The 19,529-nt window shown below is 36.5% G+C and overlaps 1 protein-coding gene across 1 annotated transcript; it reads left to right on the top strand.

The window, feature by feature from the left end:
• The first annotated feature begins 18,686 nt into the window (after positions 1-18,686).
• On the top strand, positions 18,687-19,424 carry LOC142526740 (photosystem II repair protein PSB27-H1, chloroplastic-like). The gene has a single exon (XM_075631300.1). The coding sequence runs from the start codon at positions 18,763-18,765 to the stop codon at positions 19,267-19,269; it is 507 nt and encodes a 168-aa protein (XP_075487415.1). The 5' UTR covers positions 18,687-18,762; the 3' UTR covers positions 19,270-19,424.
• Positions 19,425-19,529: the final 105 nt, after the last annotated feature.

Here is a 19,529-nt window from a genome sequence, read left to right on the forward strand (position 1 = left end):
AGCAAATTCCCAGCTCTCTAACTAGACTATACAATAAAGCTGAAGACATTTTTTAGAACATTTCATGTTCGAAATCTTGATTTTGATGTTAACAAAACTTGTTAATTTATTTCTAATGAATTTACCTAAGTGCGCAGAAGCTGAAACTGACCAGGATTCGAACTGATAAGTTATTGAGCCAAAACTAAATTATCGAGACGTAAAACTGAAAATGCTAACTGATTACCCAAACTAAATAAGTTAAACTGATAAATCAAAGACCAATTCAACTAATTGTCCAGCTAATAGGTAGTTCAGCAGAGCCTAACTGATGAAAAACACAGCTGACCAGTTCAACTGAATCAGTGAAATCAGATCAGCTGACGAGCCAACCGATTTCACCAAACCAGTTCAATATCATTTCAACTGACCAGTTTAGAAATCAATTAGGAATTAATAAGTTTGCAGTACACCGACAAATTTATTCAAATGGAATCCAGAGCATTGAGGAAAATCTTTTGTCCAGTCAAAAGACATTAATGGACGTTGATGTAGAGCTTAAAGCCAAAACGTTCCAGAATGGGTGTCGGAAAGCATAGACATATTTCGAGGAACAGATTCAAATTGCAACGAACATGTTTGATGAGTCTTGGTGTACGGTCTCATTGCCTCTATAAATACCAGACCAAAGTCTTCAATATACAAGAGTGTGTGTGGAAAAATATAGAGAGAAGGGCACGCTCAATGCACATCAGCTTACAAGAAGCAATCAGCCACATTTGAGGGAACGCTTCAAAGTGTTATCAGCTTAGATTAGAAGCACAATTCCCTCTGTGTGTGAGAACACTTTCGTATTGAATTCATAGATCAGTTCTCGCACACTCACACACGATTACTCACATATACAAAGAGTAGAGCGTATTTAATAGTTGAGTGAGTCTTGCACAAAGATAATAAACTTGTTTATGTAGTCTTTGACATATAAACGTTAAACAAGTGTCGGCTGAAAAGTGTTGCATTCAAATTAGGTAGTAGTGTAAGTCCTAAGCTACATATCTTGTGTATTTAACAGCTTAACTTTTGTTTTAAAACTAATTTGATCAGTTCAGCTGATATCAGTTTAGTTTCACCATAACTGAATCTGATACAAGCTCGAACTGATTCCTCTTATATCAGTTAGTCAGTTTACACAATATAAGAGGCTTTCAAACTAGTTAGCTTTCTTAACGAAAGATTACTTCGAGTATTTTCCGCTTGGTTTAAAACCAAACTAGATTTAATTCATCGGTGTTTACATTCTTTGAATACGAGCTATTGCAGCTCATTGAAAATATTGTGTTTGAAGCACCCTCGCAGGTGTCAAAACCGATCCATCATTGTTCTCTAGTTGGTATTCTTGCAGACCAATCCAGTTTGTCTGCATTCCATCCCGACATTTCATAAGATATATTGACCAATCAATGCACATTATCGGACATCTCTATTTCTCCTTGAATGTCTATTAATAAGAAAAATTTATGCGCATACCTTAGTCTTTTATATATAAACATTTCAGAAGCCGTTTATGAAACGTCTGCCTTTCTTAATGTTTAAACAGTACTAGAAATTTTTTTTTCTCTACCTCAAATTCGGCCATGTGCATGATCCCATAAAAATATTTTCCAAAATATTTTGCATCATTTTAAATGTAAAACGTCAACCAACTAATATTTGAAAATCCAAAGGAAATATTCAAATGTTTTACCAAGTCTAAAAGCAAAATACGTGAAGTGTACCATCCTCTCAAAAACCACTCTAAAGTATAAATAAATGGTCTTAAAAATCTTTTAACGTAAAGTCGTAACCAAAATCATAAGTGCGAAAAAAGTAGAAGCGCTGGTCCTCGGGTTGTGTGCACCGTCAGTCCAGCCAAATCAAGCATCAAGACCTCCTTCAACCTCACCTGCATCTATCACACCTAGTGAGTCTAAAGACTTAACACTCCATAATCTTGATAGCAAGTATACGTATAAAAATCACATGCAACAGTAAAAATACTTTTACGTAAAAATAACATTTTCATGACATGCATACCAAAAACCTTAACATTTTCTCTTTTTCCTCAATCATAACATGACATACAACCTTTTTCATGATCATAAACATGATCCTTTCCTTAATTGAATTCAGATCGTTAATTGTGACTTTCCTCAATCCTCAAAAGTCGATGCATCCATCTACATGAAACCACAGTACTGGGCGGCGGGGACATCAGCAACACAAGATCATCAACTGAGCCTTGGCCTATCCTCACCTTCATGTCTAGTTTTTCCCCCTGATGCATCTCATTTCAATTTTAAGCTTGGTGTTATCCAACGTTTACCCAATTTTCATGGCTTAGATTCTGAAAATCCATACATGCATTTACGAGAGTTTGAAGAAGTGTGCAACACATATAATGATCTAAATTGTAGCATGAACACCATTCGACTTAAGCTTTTTCCTTTTTCTTTAAAAGATAAAGCTAAAACTTGGCTCCAAAATCTTATATCGGGATCAATTCGAACTTGGAATGAATTGCAACAACAATTTTTGAAAAAGTTATTTTCCATCTCATAGAACAAATTCTTTGAAACGGCAAATCATCACTTTCACTCAAAAACAAGGAGAAACTTTTTATCAGTATTGGGATAGATTCAAAGAATTGCTTAATCTTTGTCCACATTATGGTTTTGAAATTTGGAGAGTTTTTTCTCAATTTTATGAAGGCTTAACACCTAAAGATAGGCAAATGGTTGAATTTATGTGTAATGGAACATTTGAAGATAAAGATCCAAACGAGGCAATTGAGTATCTCGATTCATTAGCTGAAAATGCTCAAAATTGGGACACTATAAATACAATCGAACCATCAAACAAGATTCAATCTCCCACATCTGGTGGAGGTATGTACACCCTCAAAGATGAACATGATCTCCAAGCTAGATTTACCTCTTTGGCAAGAAAAGTTAAGGCACTTGAATTGAAAAAGAATTGTCACTTAAAATCTGTTCAAGAAATTGCGTGTCACATCTGTGATACAAGTGATCATTACACAAAAGATTGTCCCACTTTGCCCTCTTTTAAAGAATGTGTGGGGACCCAGACGCTAATTCCAATTTTAATCATTCTTAGGAATTATTCAATCGATTATAATACACAGGATCTAAATTTTTTTTAAAAATACAATGCCGAAACGTAATGTAAATCAATCTGAATTACATATTAAGCATAAACATACAAATCTTGTATTGTCTACGATAATTCAACTAGGTTAAACTACATATCAGTGCTGAAACCTAATTTAATTCTGAGCCCGGATCTCCACGCTAACTAGTCCTGCCTCGTTCTCTTCTTGACCCTGATCCTGTCCCACCTGTTGTCATGCACACATACAAACAAGACAACAGCCGGATAACTCCGGTGAAAATTACATTCCCAGTATAAATCAAGTATACATGCAATCATATAAACAATATAAAAGTATGAATCAGATATACATAACATGTATCTAAATCAGAAACATGAATCAATATCAACTATCAATTACATTTTAAATATGTACCGCAATCTGGAACATAATTCAATATCAAATAAGGAATCACACTCTGTGACTCTCAGACTCAGACTCGACTCATTTCTAATCTAGGGATCCCAATCTAAATAAGAACGCAACGTTCTCCCATCTACTATACCCCACCTAGATGGTGGTACGTTCTTAGTCCCAGACTTTGGCTGTCTATATTGAAGATCTGCAATAGGAGTCGGTCTTCTCATCAGTCTATCAATATATATCCAAAAGTCCAGTGACTCGGCGGTTCTGCCAAAGACTAGGCGGCTCTGACAATGTGCAATGGGCCATTAACAACTCTGTCCTAATCTGGCCCTTCTGTCAGTGACTCTCACTCAATAGCTATCTGCTATACTATGCTGTTCTATAAATCAATAACCAAAGCATATTCATTCAAATAATACAAAGGTATGAAAAGCAATAACATACAAGTATGTGATTTAGGAAACTCAAGTCCAATCTGACTTAAGTCGATCTCCCGATTCACATTGATTTATACATTTGTCTTCTCGGTCTGACGAAGACGAAGTCTCGCATTCCAATCGGTCCATACCCAATCTGGCAATGAAAATATCAAATATGCACAATATCAATGTACAACTCAATTTAAGACCTGTTCTGATCAATACTCAAATCCAGACATAGTCTGATCAATATCAACAAAGTACGATACAATCTCAATCAATACAAAATCTGATCAATATCAATCTACTGATGTTTCGTTGGCATAAAAATACAGTCTCGATATCCCGTCAATCTCAACATCACAGATATAATACCAGAACTCATCATCAGTATCAGTACAACTCATAATCTGAATAACAATACAACTCTGATATTGAATGTTAATCAAATAACCTCTGAAAATCATAACAATTACATAAACAGTCCGTTCTTTGATCTGACTTCAATTATACGATGTCTACTATATCAGAAACACCATATATGATTCATATTCGATTCTGACCATATCATAATTTCAAATCATATCTAAACATAACAAAACTTACGTCCAGTTGTAGCTGTCGTCGCGAGGAACTCGGTACTGAAGTCGGATTCAAAAACAGACGGACGGATTGCTCGTAACTTAAATTTCACCCGAAGCTTCCCTTGGTTTTCCTCCTTTGATTCTCAGAGAAGAATTGCTTGTACATATATATATATATACACGTTGCATGAGAAGGTTAGGTGGCGTGATCTTTGCGCTGCACGTCTCGCGCATATGCGCGACCTGTCTTGGCGCATATGCGTGAGACAATATGTCTTAGCGCGTAGCTTCACGGTGACTCGCGCATATGCGCGCCCCATCGTAGTGCATATGCGCGAGACCTACTGTCTCGTGCACACACACACTCGCGCATATGCGCGCCTCCACGCCGCGCATATGCGCCCAACACTCTGGACTCGAATTCCACCTGGTGCACCGCTCGCGCATATGCGCGACCACTTCTCGGGCATATGCGCGAGGTCTTCTGCCACCCACGCGCATATGCGAGGCTCCTTATCACGCATATGCGCGAGGTGCTCTGTCCTCGCACATATTTCGTGTTTTCTCCCGTCTTTCTCGGTCTAATACTTTCCGTCTATAATCACATCAATGAATCCATAAATCATTTCAGATTAATCTCCGATTACGATAAATAAAATCTCGGGCATTACATTTCTCCCCCCTAAGATTTGATTTCGTCCCCGAAATCATATGCAATTAATTCAGATATATCAGAAGAAATGTATAACAGAGTTTAATCAGAAATTCATCTCAATGAATCCATTCTGAAATCAATCTCATATCCGATTCTGTCTTTCAGGTAGTCTCTTTGATATTCTGAAAATCTTACTGTTTTTAACAACAGAATAATCTTCATTCTGAAATATCTCTCTTTTACGGATCTCTAATTCCAAACTGGAATCAACTTACATCCAGCATAATCTGCATCTGAATAGCCAACTAACTTAAACGATGAGTCCTTAGTATACCATAAGCCCACATTTTGTGTGCATTTAAGATATTTTAATATACGTTTGGCTTAGGATTTGCTTGAAATCTGGCACACATACAAACAACAAATACAACATCAGGACGAATAGCAATTAGGTATAATAAAGAACCTATTAGACCTATGTAGAGTACCGTCTCAACTGATATTCTCCCTTGATCATTATCCAATTTAATCGAAGAACTCATGGGAGTATTAGCAACTAAACATGTTTCCATGCCAAATTTCTTGAGCAATTCCTTCGTGTATTTGGTCTGACTTATAAAAGTACCAGTTTCCAGTTGTTTCACTTGCAGATCGAGAAAGAATATCAGTCCACCCATCATTATACTCATCTCAAATTTTTTCTGCATTAACTTGGCAAATTTCCCACATAATTTGGGGTTAGTTGACCCAAAAATAATATCATCAACATATATTTGCACAAGTAAAATATGATCATTTTTTGAAAATTTGAACAGTCTTATCAACCGATCCAACAGTAAAATCATGATCAGTTAGGAATTTTGAAAGTGTTTCATACCAAGCTCTTGGAGCTTGTTTAAGACCATATAGAGCTTTGTTCAAATGATAAACATGATCAGGAAGAGAGTGATTAACAGAACCTGGTGGTTGTTCAAGATATACTTCTTCCTGCAACTGACCATTCAGAAATGCACTCTTCACATCCATTTGGTAGACTTTAAAGTTTTTGAATTAGCATAAGTAAGGAATATTCTGATTGCTTCCAGTTTTGCAACTGGTTCATATGTCTCGTCGTAATCTATTCATTCTTCTTGTCTATATCCTTGTGATACATGCAACGCTTTATTGCGCACAACTGAACCATCTTCGTTCAGTTTGTTTCTGTACACCCATTTCGTAACTATAACAGTTTTAGAAACTGATCTTGGAACTAAGTTCAAGACATTGTTATGGGTAAACTGATTTAGCTCTTCTTGCATGGCATTTATCCAGCTAGGATCAGCAAGAGCTTCATCAATTTTCTTCGTTTCCAGTTGGGAAACAAAAGCTGAATGAATAAATAAATTAAACATTTGATTTCGAATTCATACTGGATCAGATGGGTTACCCGTCACCAATTCTGGTCGATGAGATTTCTTCCACCTGTATTAAGCATTTGTTGCATCGATCTCAACAACTGTTTCAGTTGGCAACTGAATGTTCTCTTCATTTTCAGTTGCTGCTGCTTCAGTTGGTATTTGAATATTATCATTTTGCACTACCAACTGATTATCAGGAACAATTTCTTGTTCAACTGATTGATCCAGCACTTCTGGTTCTGATGTTTGTAGGATATTTTGATTGATGTGATTTTCTTTTTCACTATCATCCTCCAAACTTATATCTGTAAAGTGATCAACTAGCTCAACTGGATTAGTTGGCTTATCAGTTAGTACAGATTCATCAAATACCACATGAATTGACTCTTCGACATTCAAAGTGCATTTGTTAAATACTCGATAAGCTTTACTAACTGATGAATAACCAAGAAATATTATCTCTGCATATTTAGCATCAAAAGCTTTTAAATGGTTTTTTCCATTATCGAGAATAAAAAACTGCAGCCGATTATTTTGAAATAAGAAACCACACTTCTACGTCCATGCCAAATCTCATATTGCGTTTTCAAATGATTTTTATTAATCATCGATCTGTTCTGAGTGTAACACGCAGTGTTTACTGTTTTTGCCCAAAACCTCTGAGAAATACCATAATCAGCAAGCATTGTTCTAGCAGCTTCTTTAAGGGTTTGATTTCTTCTCTCAGCTACACCATTTTGCTGAGGTGTTCTTGCTGCTGAGAGCTAATGCTTGATCCTAGTATTTTCTAAAAATTGTGAAAGATTTTAATTGATCAATTTAGTCCCTCGATCAGACCTTATTGTATCAACACCAACTGATTTTTCATTTAATAATCTTTTGAAAAGTTTAATCAGTTTTGCAGCAGTTTGGTCTTTGGATTTTAGAAAGATAACCCAAGTAAATCTTGAAAAATCATCAAAATCATGAAGGTGTATTTCATTCCCCCAAAACTAATGACTGGTATAGGACCAAAAAGATCCATATGCAACAGTTCTATGCATTTGGAGGATGATTTACTCCTCTTGTTTTTAAATGAAGATCTTACTTGCTTACCAAACTGACATTCTGAACAAGTTTTATCCTTTGAAAAATCTATTTTGGGCAAACTAGTTACAAGATCATGATTACTCAGATAAGCAATAGACTTAAAGTTTAGGTGGTTCAACCTTTTATGCCATAACCAGTTCTTAGAAGATTTTGAATCTATAAAACAAACTGGTGAATTAGGTTGATCAGTCCAACTGACTTTGTAAGTATTTCCACAACGATTGCCAGTTAAAATAATCTCATCAGTTGAATTTCTAACTGAGCAAGTGTGTATGTTGAACTGAACTGAGAAATTGTTGTCGCATAAGTGACTGATGCTAATCAAGTTATACTTTAAATTCTCAACTAGTAAGACTTCTTTGATAGTAAAGTTACCATGGATAAGTGCACCCGAAAATTTTAAGGTTCCGTGTGTATTAAATTTCTTATGTGTTTTAATTAAATGGTTTTAATTGCATGAATTAAATATAGTGTGCATGTTTACACATTTAAATGTACTTTTCTACATTAATGCATAAAACTGTATTTTTAAGGGTTATTCGAGTTACGATCGAGGAACGGAGACCGAGGGCAGAAAAATGTAAAATAATTTTATTAAATAATTGTTCTTAATTATTTAAAATATGGTTGATGTTTTTTCTTATTTTTGAAAATAAGGAGTTTTGAGGTGATTTTATACGTCGGGACGTAATTTTTATCGATGTTGGATTTTCAACAAAAATACGAACGTTTTGACAACTTGGCTAATAATTTCACAAATTTTCCTACACGAGATATTTTAAATATGCACTGATAGACTTAATGGGCCTATTGTACCATGCTAATGGGCCTAAGATATCAATCAGTGTTTTTATTAATTAGTTAAAACTAAACCCTACACTTATTTTTTTATTTAAAGCACACGCCCACCTCCCCTCCACACACAAAACTCCTAGCACAACAATTCACGGCACACACCATCAAGATCAAGAGAAAGCTTCGAAATTTTTCAAGGTTTTTCAATCCAACGTCTTCTCGTCATTGTTCTTCGATCCGTCAACGACAATTTGTGCGTTATACACGAAAAAACATGCCATATTCTTTTCTTTACTCATCATCACACCATTTTATGTATTTGAATATGTTTTTCATGAAAAACAAGTGATGCTTTTAATTATTTTCGTTTATGCATATGAATAAACTATTAAGGCTTCGGTTTTTATCCAAAAATCACGATTTACATGTACCTAAGGGGCTGCCATGATTAGGAAGTGTTAACGGTTTTTTTACACGATTTAAAAGAGTCCTAGAACACACACAACACGCTGCACATGAAAACGACACAAGCTATAACCATCTTTCGATTTTGGGTGATCAAGGGCTCGGGTTCAAGGGTTTGGTTGCATGGCTTGGCTTGCGTCACGGCTGGGGCTTGGCTTGGGTAAGGAAAGTGGTCCTATCCACGCTAGGACTCGAGGGTCACGGCTGAGGAAGTCGCGTATGGGTGCAGCAGCATCGAGGGAAGGCGCGCATGGGTGCAGCAGCGCGCAGGGTTGGTAGGCTCGGCCAGGGGGCTTTGGGCTAGGCTAGGTCGAGTCACTAGGGTCCTAAGAGGGTGCACAAGGGTCTGGTTTAGGGATTGTTCCATCGTCTAGAGTCCTAGGCGCGATTCGAGGAGTCCTTGTCATTGAGGAGTCTCAGTCGAGAACTTGCATCTGATGTTGTGCCTTCGGTTCGAGCTTGGGGTGATGTCCTAGGCGTGATAAAGGTTCAAGAGGGTCCAGGGGAGGTCTGGTTTGAAGTGGGCTTGGGCTGGCTCGAGCGTGGCTCGGTAAAAATCGAAGATGGCTCAAGGGTTTTGGGTTGGTTCGATTTAGGGTTTTTCAATGGTTAAAAATTCTAAACATGGCTCACGGGGGACGAGTCATGGTTCATGTGAGTAAAATAATATAAAAAAACTAAGTTATTAATTTAAGAATTTTATATTAAAGTTTGAATTAATTCGGGATTAGAACACATTAAAAATGAATAATTAAGGAATAATTAAGAAGGCTAAAATTTAAGCTAAATAAAATTTTGGTAAATTTAATTTAAACTTAAATAATTATTTGGGATGTTCTAGAGTCAATGGAATTAAGAAAAAGTCAAATTCGAGGATTTTTACGTCTAGGGGTAAAACGGTAATTTATACCTAAAAATTAGTAAATGTCATAGCAGTGCTCTGAATGCTGTTTTATATGTTAAAATATTTATTTTAATTGTTTATGAAATTTTATGATTTAATATGGGCATTTAAAAAATATGTTGCATGCTTGGTTTAAAAGAAAAATGATATTAATATATATTAATATGCATGCTTTTATAAAGTGATGGAACTATAAAATGTAGAAGGATGTGAAGGGAGTGTGATTAATACGATGATATGTTAATACATAAGGCCAAGACTCAGTTGACGGGTGAGAGTGTCGTTGTTGTCCCCGCCGCCCAGTACTGTTGTTACATGTAGATGGATCCATCGCTCCTAATACGAATACCAAAGTCACAATCAACGATCTGAATTCAACGAATATGAATATGTATATGTTTTGAAAGATATGAATATGTTGATGATAATATGAATATGTTTAAGTTGTACATGATTATGAAAATGTTATTTTAAGTAAAAGTATTTTCACTATTGCATGTGATCTGTACACGTATTATGTTTTATTAAGATTATGGTATGTTGAGTCTTTAGACTCATTATATGTGATCGATGCAGGTGAGTTTGATGTTGATGGTAGTGAAGGTCTTCAAGGTTGACCTTACTGGGTTGAAGGTGCACATGACCCGAGGACCAGCGCTTATCTTTTTTCGCACTTATGTTTACGTTTATGATTAAATATTTTCACGACTTTTATTTATGTTTTGAGAGGTTTATAGATTTAGCTTTACTGCTAAGTTAGGAGTTGAAAACGTTTGACGATTTTACGTTTTGAACTATTTCCTTTGAGTTTTCAAATATAGTTGGTGGTTTTATTATAAAAATGGTGCAAGGTATTTTAAAGTACATATATGTGTCATTTTAATTTCGGCCGAATATTAGATGGAAAAAAAATTCTAGTACTTTTTAAGAAAATGAGTAGTGGACGTTTCAATAAGCTTACCCTTACCCACAGTTTTACCTTTAGAGTTGTCTCCAAAACTGATGTTTGGACCAGTGTAGAGCATCCACTGTCCAGATACCATATTGATTCTTTGTTTGTACATGTCACCTGCAATCACACACAATGAATAATTTTGGTACCCATATCTATTTGGGTCCTAAACTGATTAGTCCTTTAGAGAACCAGACTTGGATCAGTCTGACTGACTTTCCAGTTGATGTGTTCCAAATGGTTTTTCCCGGATTGTGTGCTTGGTGTATTGTGTGCAGATGAGGCAATATGTGCTTTAGCCTTGTTCAACTGGTTTTTCAGCCGATATTTTTTCTGAACTGGTTTACAATTGTGGTAATTGGAATAGCCATTTGGATAAATCATGTGTTTATTACTGAACCTTTTAGGTGGCCAGGTACGCGAATAAGTTGAAGTTTTAGGGCTATAACCAATTCCATACCTTTTAGCCTTGTTCTTATTTTCAATAGGATGTTCAACTGGTCTACTCGGCTCAGGTTGTTCTTGTACCACAACTGATTTGACAAAGTCAATATATTTCCCTTTGCTCATGTTCAATTTTTGCTGAGTATCACTGATAGAAGTTTCATCATGATTGCTAAAGCCTAAATCAGTTTTATCGATAACTGATTTTTGCATATCTTGTATTTCAGCTAGTGCAACTGATGATTTATTTCATGCATGAAAAAGCTCAGTTTGCTTTGAATTCTCAAGCATTAACTGCTGAATCATAGATTGATTCTTGCTTCTTTCAGCATTCAGCTCAGCAATATCCCGTTTAAGACTCAACAGTTCACCTGATTTATCAGTTTCAGTTTTATCGTAATTGGGATCATTTTTCTTTGCTTTGGCCTTCTCAACTGAGATAGCAAGCTTTTGATACTCGTTGACCATGTCATGTAATGTGGAAATAAGTACATCACGTGTAAATTCAGTTGAACTAAAATCGAATACATGTTCACTAGTTGATTCTAGTTCTGTGTCATTAGCCATCAGACACTTGACTTCCTCATCATCGCTGGAGCTGCTCAAGCTCTCGGGTTCTGATTCATCGCTGTCAGATTCAGCCCATTTGGATTTACTTTCATCAGCTAGAAGAACTTCATGTTTCTTTCTGAATGATTTCTTATCATCTTTGGTTCTTCTCCTGTGCTCATGTGATTTCTTTCCCTTTTCAGCTGACATTTGACTATCTTTCTTTGGCTTAGGACAGTCAGCAATGAAATGTTCAGTTTTGTCACAGTTGTAGCAAGCATTTGGTTCTTCCTTGGTCTTATTCCTCTTATATTGTCTTTGAAAAGAGCATTGATTTCTTCTCATGAATCTTCCAAATTTTTTGACAAATAATGATATTGCGTCATTGCTTAACTGATCAGTAGTTTTCTCAACTGAAGGAGTTGGTTCCAGTTTGACAGGACTAAGAGCTGTTGTAGCTGCTGGTGTGGAAGGTTCTCCTTCTCTCGTTTGCAACTCGAACTCATAGGCCTTCGTATCAGCAAATAGATCATGTAATTCGAACTTATTCAGGTCCTTTGATTCTCTCATAGCCTTTGTCTTAACATCTCATTCCTTGAGAAGACCTCTGACTACCTTTAGCGCTACTTCTTTATTTGAATACACTTTTCCAAGTTCATTCAATTCGTTTATTAAGCTGCTGATTTTCTCATCATATTCGTGCATAGATTCTCAAATATTCAATTTAATATTATCGAATTTTTGAACAGCAACTGAAAGTTTATTCTCTTTGGTTTTCTCATTGGCTTCGCTGAGCTGAGTCAACTTCTCCTAGATTTCTTTTGCAGTCTTGCACATCTTTCTTTTGCTGAAAGTGATTTTATCTAGCGTTTTGTACAAGATATCTTTGGCCACATTGTCCAAGTTGGCTTTTCTTTTGTCCTCTGCTGTCCATTCTTCTCTTGGCTTCTCAATACGGTGTGGTGCGCCATCAGTTATGACAACATCAGTATTTGCTTTCACTATTCTCATGGGTCCGTCAGTAATGTCATACCACATATCATCTTGTGCAGCTAGATGAGCCTGCATCCTAATCCTCTATTCATCGAACTCTTCCCTTGAGAACATTGGAATTTTGTTGAAGGAAGACATGATAATCAGATTTTCTAGGTATGAATATTCTGGAACAAGATTCAACTGCTCTGATACCACTTGATAGGATCGTTTGGTAGGTGAAAGATTGTTTAGAAGGGGATAGGGGGTTGAATAAATACTTGACAATTTTACCACATTTTCAAATAATGAGTCAGTTTAGTGATAAACTGAACACGGGAATCTTGTTATGTCAATGTCAATCAGTTAACTAATGAAAGTGCGGAAATAAACTGACTGACAGAATAAAACTGAAATTAAGAGACACAAGATCTATGGATGTTCAGAGATTTTAATCACACCTACGTCACCCATTCTATCTAAAAGATAGGATTTCCACTAAAAAAACTTTGATCAATACAAGACTTGTACAGAACCCCTTCAGATTTGGACTTAACAATGTCAAACTGAAACTCTTAGTTTCAATACAGTCTATCAGTTCTCAACTGATCTGAAACTACTTTGCACAACTGATCTCTATAAGATCGAATATTACCACAATATGTGTTTGTGCTTGTAAGCTCAATGTATAGCATTAAATGCTATGAATGTATATGCTAAGTATGAGCTTTTGAAATCTTTTTAATATGAACAGAAAGCTTGTGAGGAGATTTCAACGGAATAACAATTTGGTAGTTTGGTTCGTCATATTTTCTCAGCTGCTCTTCTCGTCTATTTATAAGCTTTGCTGTAACGTACCGTACTATACACTACTTAGAATTTTGCGGAACAATAAAAATTTTCTCAAATAAGAAATAAACTTTCGAATTTGCATTAAAATGTCTCGTTCGTCTAAAAACATTTGCCATAAACCAACCACCCTCAAGTTTGCCAACCATCTAAAAGTATTTGCAATAAAAGATCATCATAGAGATTTTGCTAACGAAAATACTTGTTTAGAACATCGTAAACAAACATGAAATCAGAGTATTTGAAACTTTCATAAATTCTTAAAAACATGGCGGTCCTCGGGTTTAGCCTCCCGCTCAGTCCAAGCCAGCTCATTGGTCCTCACCCCTCGTCTCCTCAAATGCATCCTCACCTGCATCGATCAAGTCCAGTGAGTCTAAAGACTCAACACGTATAAACTGGAAGTAGCAAGTAATACGTAATAAAATCACATGCAACTATAAAATAGAACATACATACTTAAACTTTAACATGCGTGTAAAATCTTGATCTTACATACATTACATAGACGTGCCATAACGTGAAACTTTTCTTAAACATACTTGCATACTTGTACATACTTGAACATACGTAACTTCATCATTTTGCGTAAAGGCATGTTTCAAAGCAAGTGACCCATACATAAATACGCCTGATCAGACAAAACCACAGTACTGGACTGACAGGGAAGATCCACTACCACATACATGATATCCCCGTTCATGCTTTAACGGGTGGATTGGTCCTTGGTCATGCTTTACCGCTTTCCAATCCCATACATAAATTGGTCACAAGACAATTAGCATACCTCAAAAACTTAAAAATATTTTCTTTGCACGTCAAACATACTTACTTGGTGTTGAGAGATTCATTGAATCTCGCTTGGGGCCACTGCTGCACATACTATCATGAATTTCAACATTTAACTTGCATAACTTAAACGTAGGTATTCTTGCTCACCACCGAAGTAAATAAACAGCTTATGACTTTCTAGATCACTCGGGACTTGACCTCGTTAAATCATCTTACTAACCCATGACATCGAACCCCGAACAATCTCTAAAATGATGATGTGAACATTTCCCAAAAATAAAAGACATGAACTCACTATTGAACTTAAAAAGAAGAAATAAACCAAAAATTTTTACAGATGGGTCCGCGCTCGGGCGGTAAAACTTTACCGCTCGAGCGCCAGATCTTCTGGGAAAAATACTCGGACAGAAGGAGTGGCGCTCGGGCGCCGAGTTTCTGGACTCCGCGACTTGCATAACTAAAATAATATGATTCGTGAACCAATCCATCGAAACCCATCCTAGGACACTATGACGCTGACCCGACTCCATAAAAATGCCCCGAACATTCCCAAAGAAACGAAGCACCTCACCCAACGCAATAAAACCCATAAACTCAAATTTTGACATCAATTATTTCCTACGATTTCTAGTACAACCCACGACTAACGACGCGAAACGAAGCATCAAAACTCATCCCAAACTCATACTCCATATACCTAAACACAGGAGCGATCACCCGACGGTTCCCAACGAAGCCTGCAATAAATAAACTTCAAGAACACATCAATAGCATAATTTTCAGAAAAACGCAGTTTGAGCAGTCCCACGAAAAACACCATAACTCACTCAAAAATATTTCGAATTTTATATCAAATCGAAGGTATTGAAAACTCTATGTTTCATATGTTGAAAGTTTTCCAAAATTCGCGACCGAAAAATCAAAGTTTTCAAAATACAGTGAAAAACGAAAATTTAGATCTAAAAATTATTTCAAAACTGATCCAACAAATTTTCTGCTCAAACTAAGAACATCATACATGAATTTTATGCATAATAAACATCAACATATATACTATGACAAGATCGATGCAGGAAAAACAAAATATACGTGCCTTTAGATTTTTAACGTTACCGAAACGACGACTCCGACGCGGGAAGAAAGCGAGGGTTGATCCGGGACGATCGCGCAATGATTTCCTTGAAATAAAACTCACGAAAATTTGCTGGAGAATTAAAAGGAGAGGGGCGGCTGCTGAAGGTAGAAGAACCCTAGGTTTTTGCTCTCCAAAAATATAAAAAATCTGAATGGAATATGTGTGTGTGTGTGTGTTATCGGTTTTGTGTGTGTGTAAGTGTGGGTGTGTGCGTGTGTTTAATAGTAATTAGGAGAATAAAATTGCTTAATTAAAAATAAAGGTGTTGATTAAAAGTTAATCCTCTCAACCTACCCCAAATTCTCTAATTTAAAATAAAATGCACACTCACTAACTTTTAAAAATAGTAAAATCTTAAAATCACTAAATAATTAAAGTAGGCTTTAAAAATGCTAAAAAATTAATAAATCATTTAAAATGTCTCATTCTTAACTTAAAATAAAATACCGCGTTTTAAAATTGCCAAAATCGTCACCGGTCTCTTTTCCTCGATCCCGCATCGAATAACCGCCTGAAACATGAAACTCGAGAAAACATTTTAACGTGCATCACATAAACATAATTAATTTAAAATAATGCATTTGAATAAATCATGCATCGCTAAAATCACTTTAAAATTAAATAAGTAATTTAACAATTAAATTGATGCATGAGATTTACGTGTACTGATTTTGGGCTCTACATTTGCTTTCAACGGTAACAATTAATATGTTTGAATCTTTCTATCTTTTGTTTTCCACTTCAATATCCTTCTGACAATCGTACAATGTAGCATTGATGATATACGGCGTTCTTACTACGTGTTGCAGTATACCTTTGTACAGTTGTCGGTTGATAGCTACATTCCTTAATTGTTTATGTGTCAAACAGTTTTATTAGTTTGACACAACCGATAGAATTAGGTAATAGCTCTGAACTGATTGTAGTAAAACTGGTCAGTTCCAACTGATCATCCAGTCGACTACATAGTTCAGTTAGCTTATTTCAGTTGTATTATCTGCGCACTAATCTTCAGTTAGGCAATCAATAGTTTGCGTATTTTTATCTCAGTTTTTTTCAATCTTCTTGATCAGTTTGTTCAATCTTTTTACGCTCGGTTTGTCAAACTTTCGAAATTAAGTTTCCAACAATAGTACAGTAATTGGACGTTGCAGCAAAGCTTTAAAGACAAATGTTCCAGAATGGCTGTCGGAAAAGTCGAGACATGAATCTCAAGGAACACATTCAAGCTGCAACGGATACAATTAATGAGTCTCATTGTACGATAAGTTTTTCGCCTATAAATAAAAGATTAGGGAAGACCAATAGGATATAAGTGTGAAGATAGAAAGACATGCATATTGCATATTAGCTTACAAGAAGCAATCAGCCTAGAGGGAACACTTCAACGTGTTATTAGTTTAGATTAGAAGCACATTCCCCTCAGCGTGTGGGAACACCTTTTCGGTGTATTCCTTGTTCAGTTCCCACACATACACACTCACCGTCACCACCAAAATACAGTCTTGCACAAAGACAATAAACTTGTTTATGTAGTCTTTGACACACAGACGTTAAAGAAGTGTTGGCTGAAAGGTACTGTCTTGAGTCTAGGCTATGAGTTTAGATTAGGCACTAGGGTAAGTCCTAAGCTGAGTGAGTTTGTAAAAGTTGTTGTATAGATCACAGTTTTCTATTGAATCCTACCCGATGTGGTAGAAGGGGTGACGTAGGAGCATTTGAAATCTCCAAACATCCATAAACATATCTTGTGTATTAACTGTTTAACTATTGCTTTCCAAACTGATTTGATCAGTTCAAGGTGTTATCAGTTCAGTTTTTACCATAACTGAACGGATATATCCCAGAACTGAATATCTGCTTTTCAGTTGTTCAGTTACATAAGTTAAAAGGCTTTCTAAAATAGCAGCTTTCTCCACAAAGGATTACTTCGAGTTTCTTCCGCTTGGTTTAAAATCAAACTCGATTTAATTTATCGGTGTTAACATTCTTAGAACACGAGCTATTGCAACTCATTGGAGAAGTTTGTGTTTCAAGAATCTCAAAGGTTCCCAGCACACGATCCTTCACATCGAATCATGGTAAGAGCGTTATTTAGCATCGTCCCTTGATTTCCTAGGTATAGCTGATAGTGCCTGCAAGAACCAATCGGTTTTGATTAACATACAGTAGGTCCCTTCATATCGTATACCCCGATCGAATCTGCAACCGTTGGTTCATCGATCGTTGCATATTAAATTTGGTAGCTATGTGCTATAATCATGAAATATGTATAGTGTCATCGCATGCACAACTAAAGAAACCTTGTCAATAATATAAATCTTACACACTGGCCATAAATTTCATGCACTACTATTTTGTTAAATCACATAGGATATCAACACCTGTAGGTGAGCGGTGAATTCTCGACTACAATGCATTGGCTCCTACACATTTCACAATTGCGCTCAACCTTGCCACCTTGTGACCCTCGCGAAGTCGGTAAACGAGTCAGAGCACAAACTTAGTGTGTAGAACATCAATATTGTCTGGGGTCGTAAGGACTAATGATGTACAATTAAAACCACGAACTTTTTCTCTCGGTGAATGATAACAACTTGGAAAGTCCGAGAGAGGGTTGTTCGGTACAATCATCATATGATTATTCATATGCATAATTGGACATTTCTATGCCATTACCATGAAACAGAGTACACATCACAGATGCTAGTCTTAAGCTCAAGCAGATTTTATCCTTATTTTTAGGTGGTTGAATTGACTATGAACGTATTTAAGATATACGATGTTTACAAATGAGTTTCAAATTCGAATTACGGTTCATTTGTATTAAAGTATAATAAAAACTTTATTTATGTCGATTGCATGGATATACAGATGAAGTTAAATATTTAAACGTAAATTATATTAAAATAAACAATGTTATTTATGGATGAGTTAATAAATTTCTTAGCCACCGTTAGTTTACATGAAATACATTCTAGCACCGATGATTTGAGGTGATTTATATCAAAGGATGGAGCATAGCATAGCATGGGAATGTCGTAATCAAGAATTCATATAATTGAAGAATCTTGTTGATTTCACATCCATAAACAACGAAACGAAGATAAGACGATAAGCCTGCATGGCATAAATTAAACAGAGAACCATATCCTATTATTTTCACACGCTTCACCAAAAATTACAAACCCCCACAGCTCAACCTCCCATGGCCTCCCCAACTCTGTTCACTCCCGCCGCCGCCAGAAAACCCCTTCAACCCGTCAAATCAAAACTCACTTCCAACCCCACCACTACCACCCCTGACACACTCTCGCTGCCCACTCGTCGCCGCGACCTCATGTCTCTGTCAGCCTGCTTCCTGCTTCTATCACCGGTCAAATATGTGCTAGCTGCTTCGGACGAGGAATACGTGAAGGAGACGGCGGAGACGATCGAAAAGGTTAGAACCACCCTAAATCTGGACAAGAATGACCCCAACATCTCCGCCGCGGTGTCGGATCTGCGGGACATCTCCAACGGTTGGGTGGCGAAGTACAGGAAGGAGAAAACCCTACTGAGCCGGTCCTCGTTCCGCGAGATGTATTCGGCCCTCAATGCTGTTTCTGGTCATTATATTAGCTTCGGCCCGACGGCTCCGCTACCTGCGAAGAGAAAGCAGAGAATCTTGGAGGAGATGGATACCGCGGAGAAGGCGCTTTCGAGGGGGAGATAGGAGACTCAGACTAGCTGTGAATCCCTTTTTTTTTTTGTATTTTATTATTTAACGAGTTACAAAATGCACCGAGGTGCATTTTCCGAGGACAGCTTGTGCAATTGAAATTTATATGTTTCTAATCTACAACGGATCAATGTCCCATTTTATAATTCTTCTTTTTTCTCTCAAATAATCATTTGATCAATTTCTTGAAATTTATATGGGGAAATTAATATGATTTGGTTTCTGATGAGTGATCTTCGGTGACCGATCGAATC

The sequence above is a fragment of the Primulina tabacum genome, chromosome 15 (genome assembly GCF_025594145.1).
Source record: "Primulina tabacum isolate GXHZ01 chromosome 15, ASM2559414v2, whole genome shotgun sequence".
NCBI lineage: Eukaryota > Viridiplantae > Streptophyta > Magnoliopsida > Lamiales > Gesneriaceae > Primulina > Primulina tabacum.

Excerpts from the sequence above, each read along its gene's own strand:
- LOC142526740 (XM_075631300.1), top strand. The coding sequence starts at position 18,763 with ATGGCCTCCCCAACTCTGTTCACTCCCGCCGCCGCCAGAAAACCCCTT.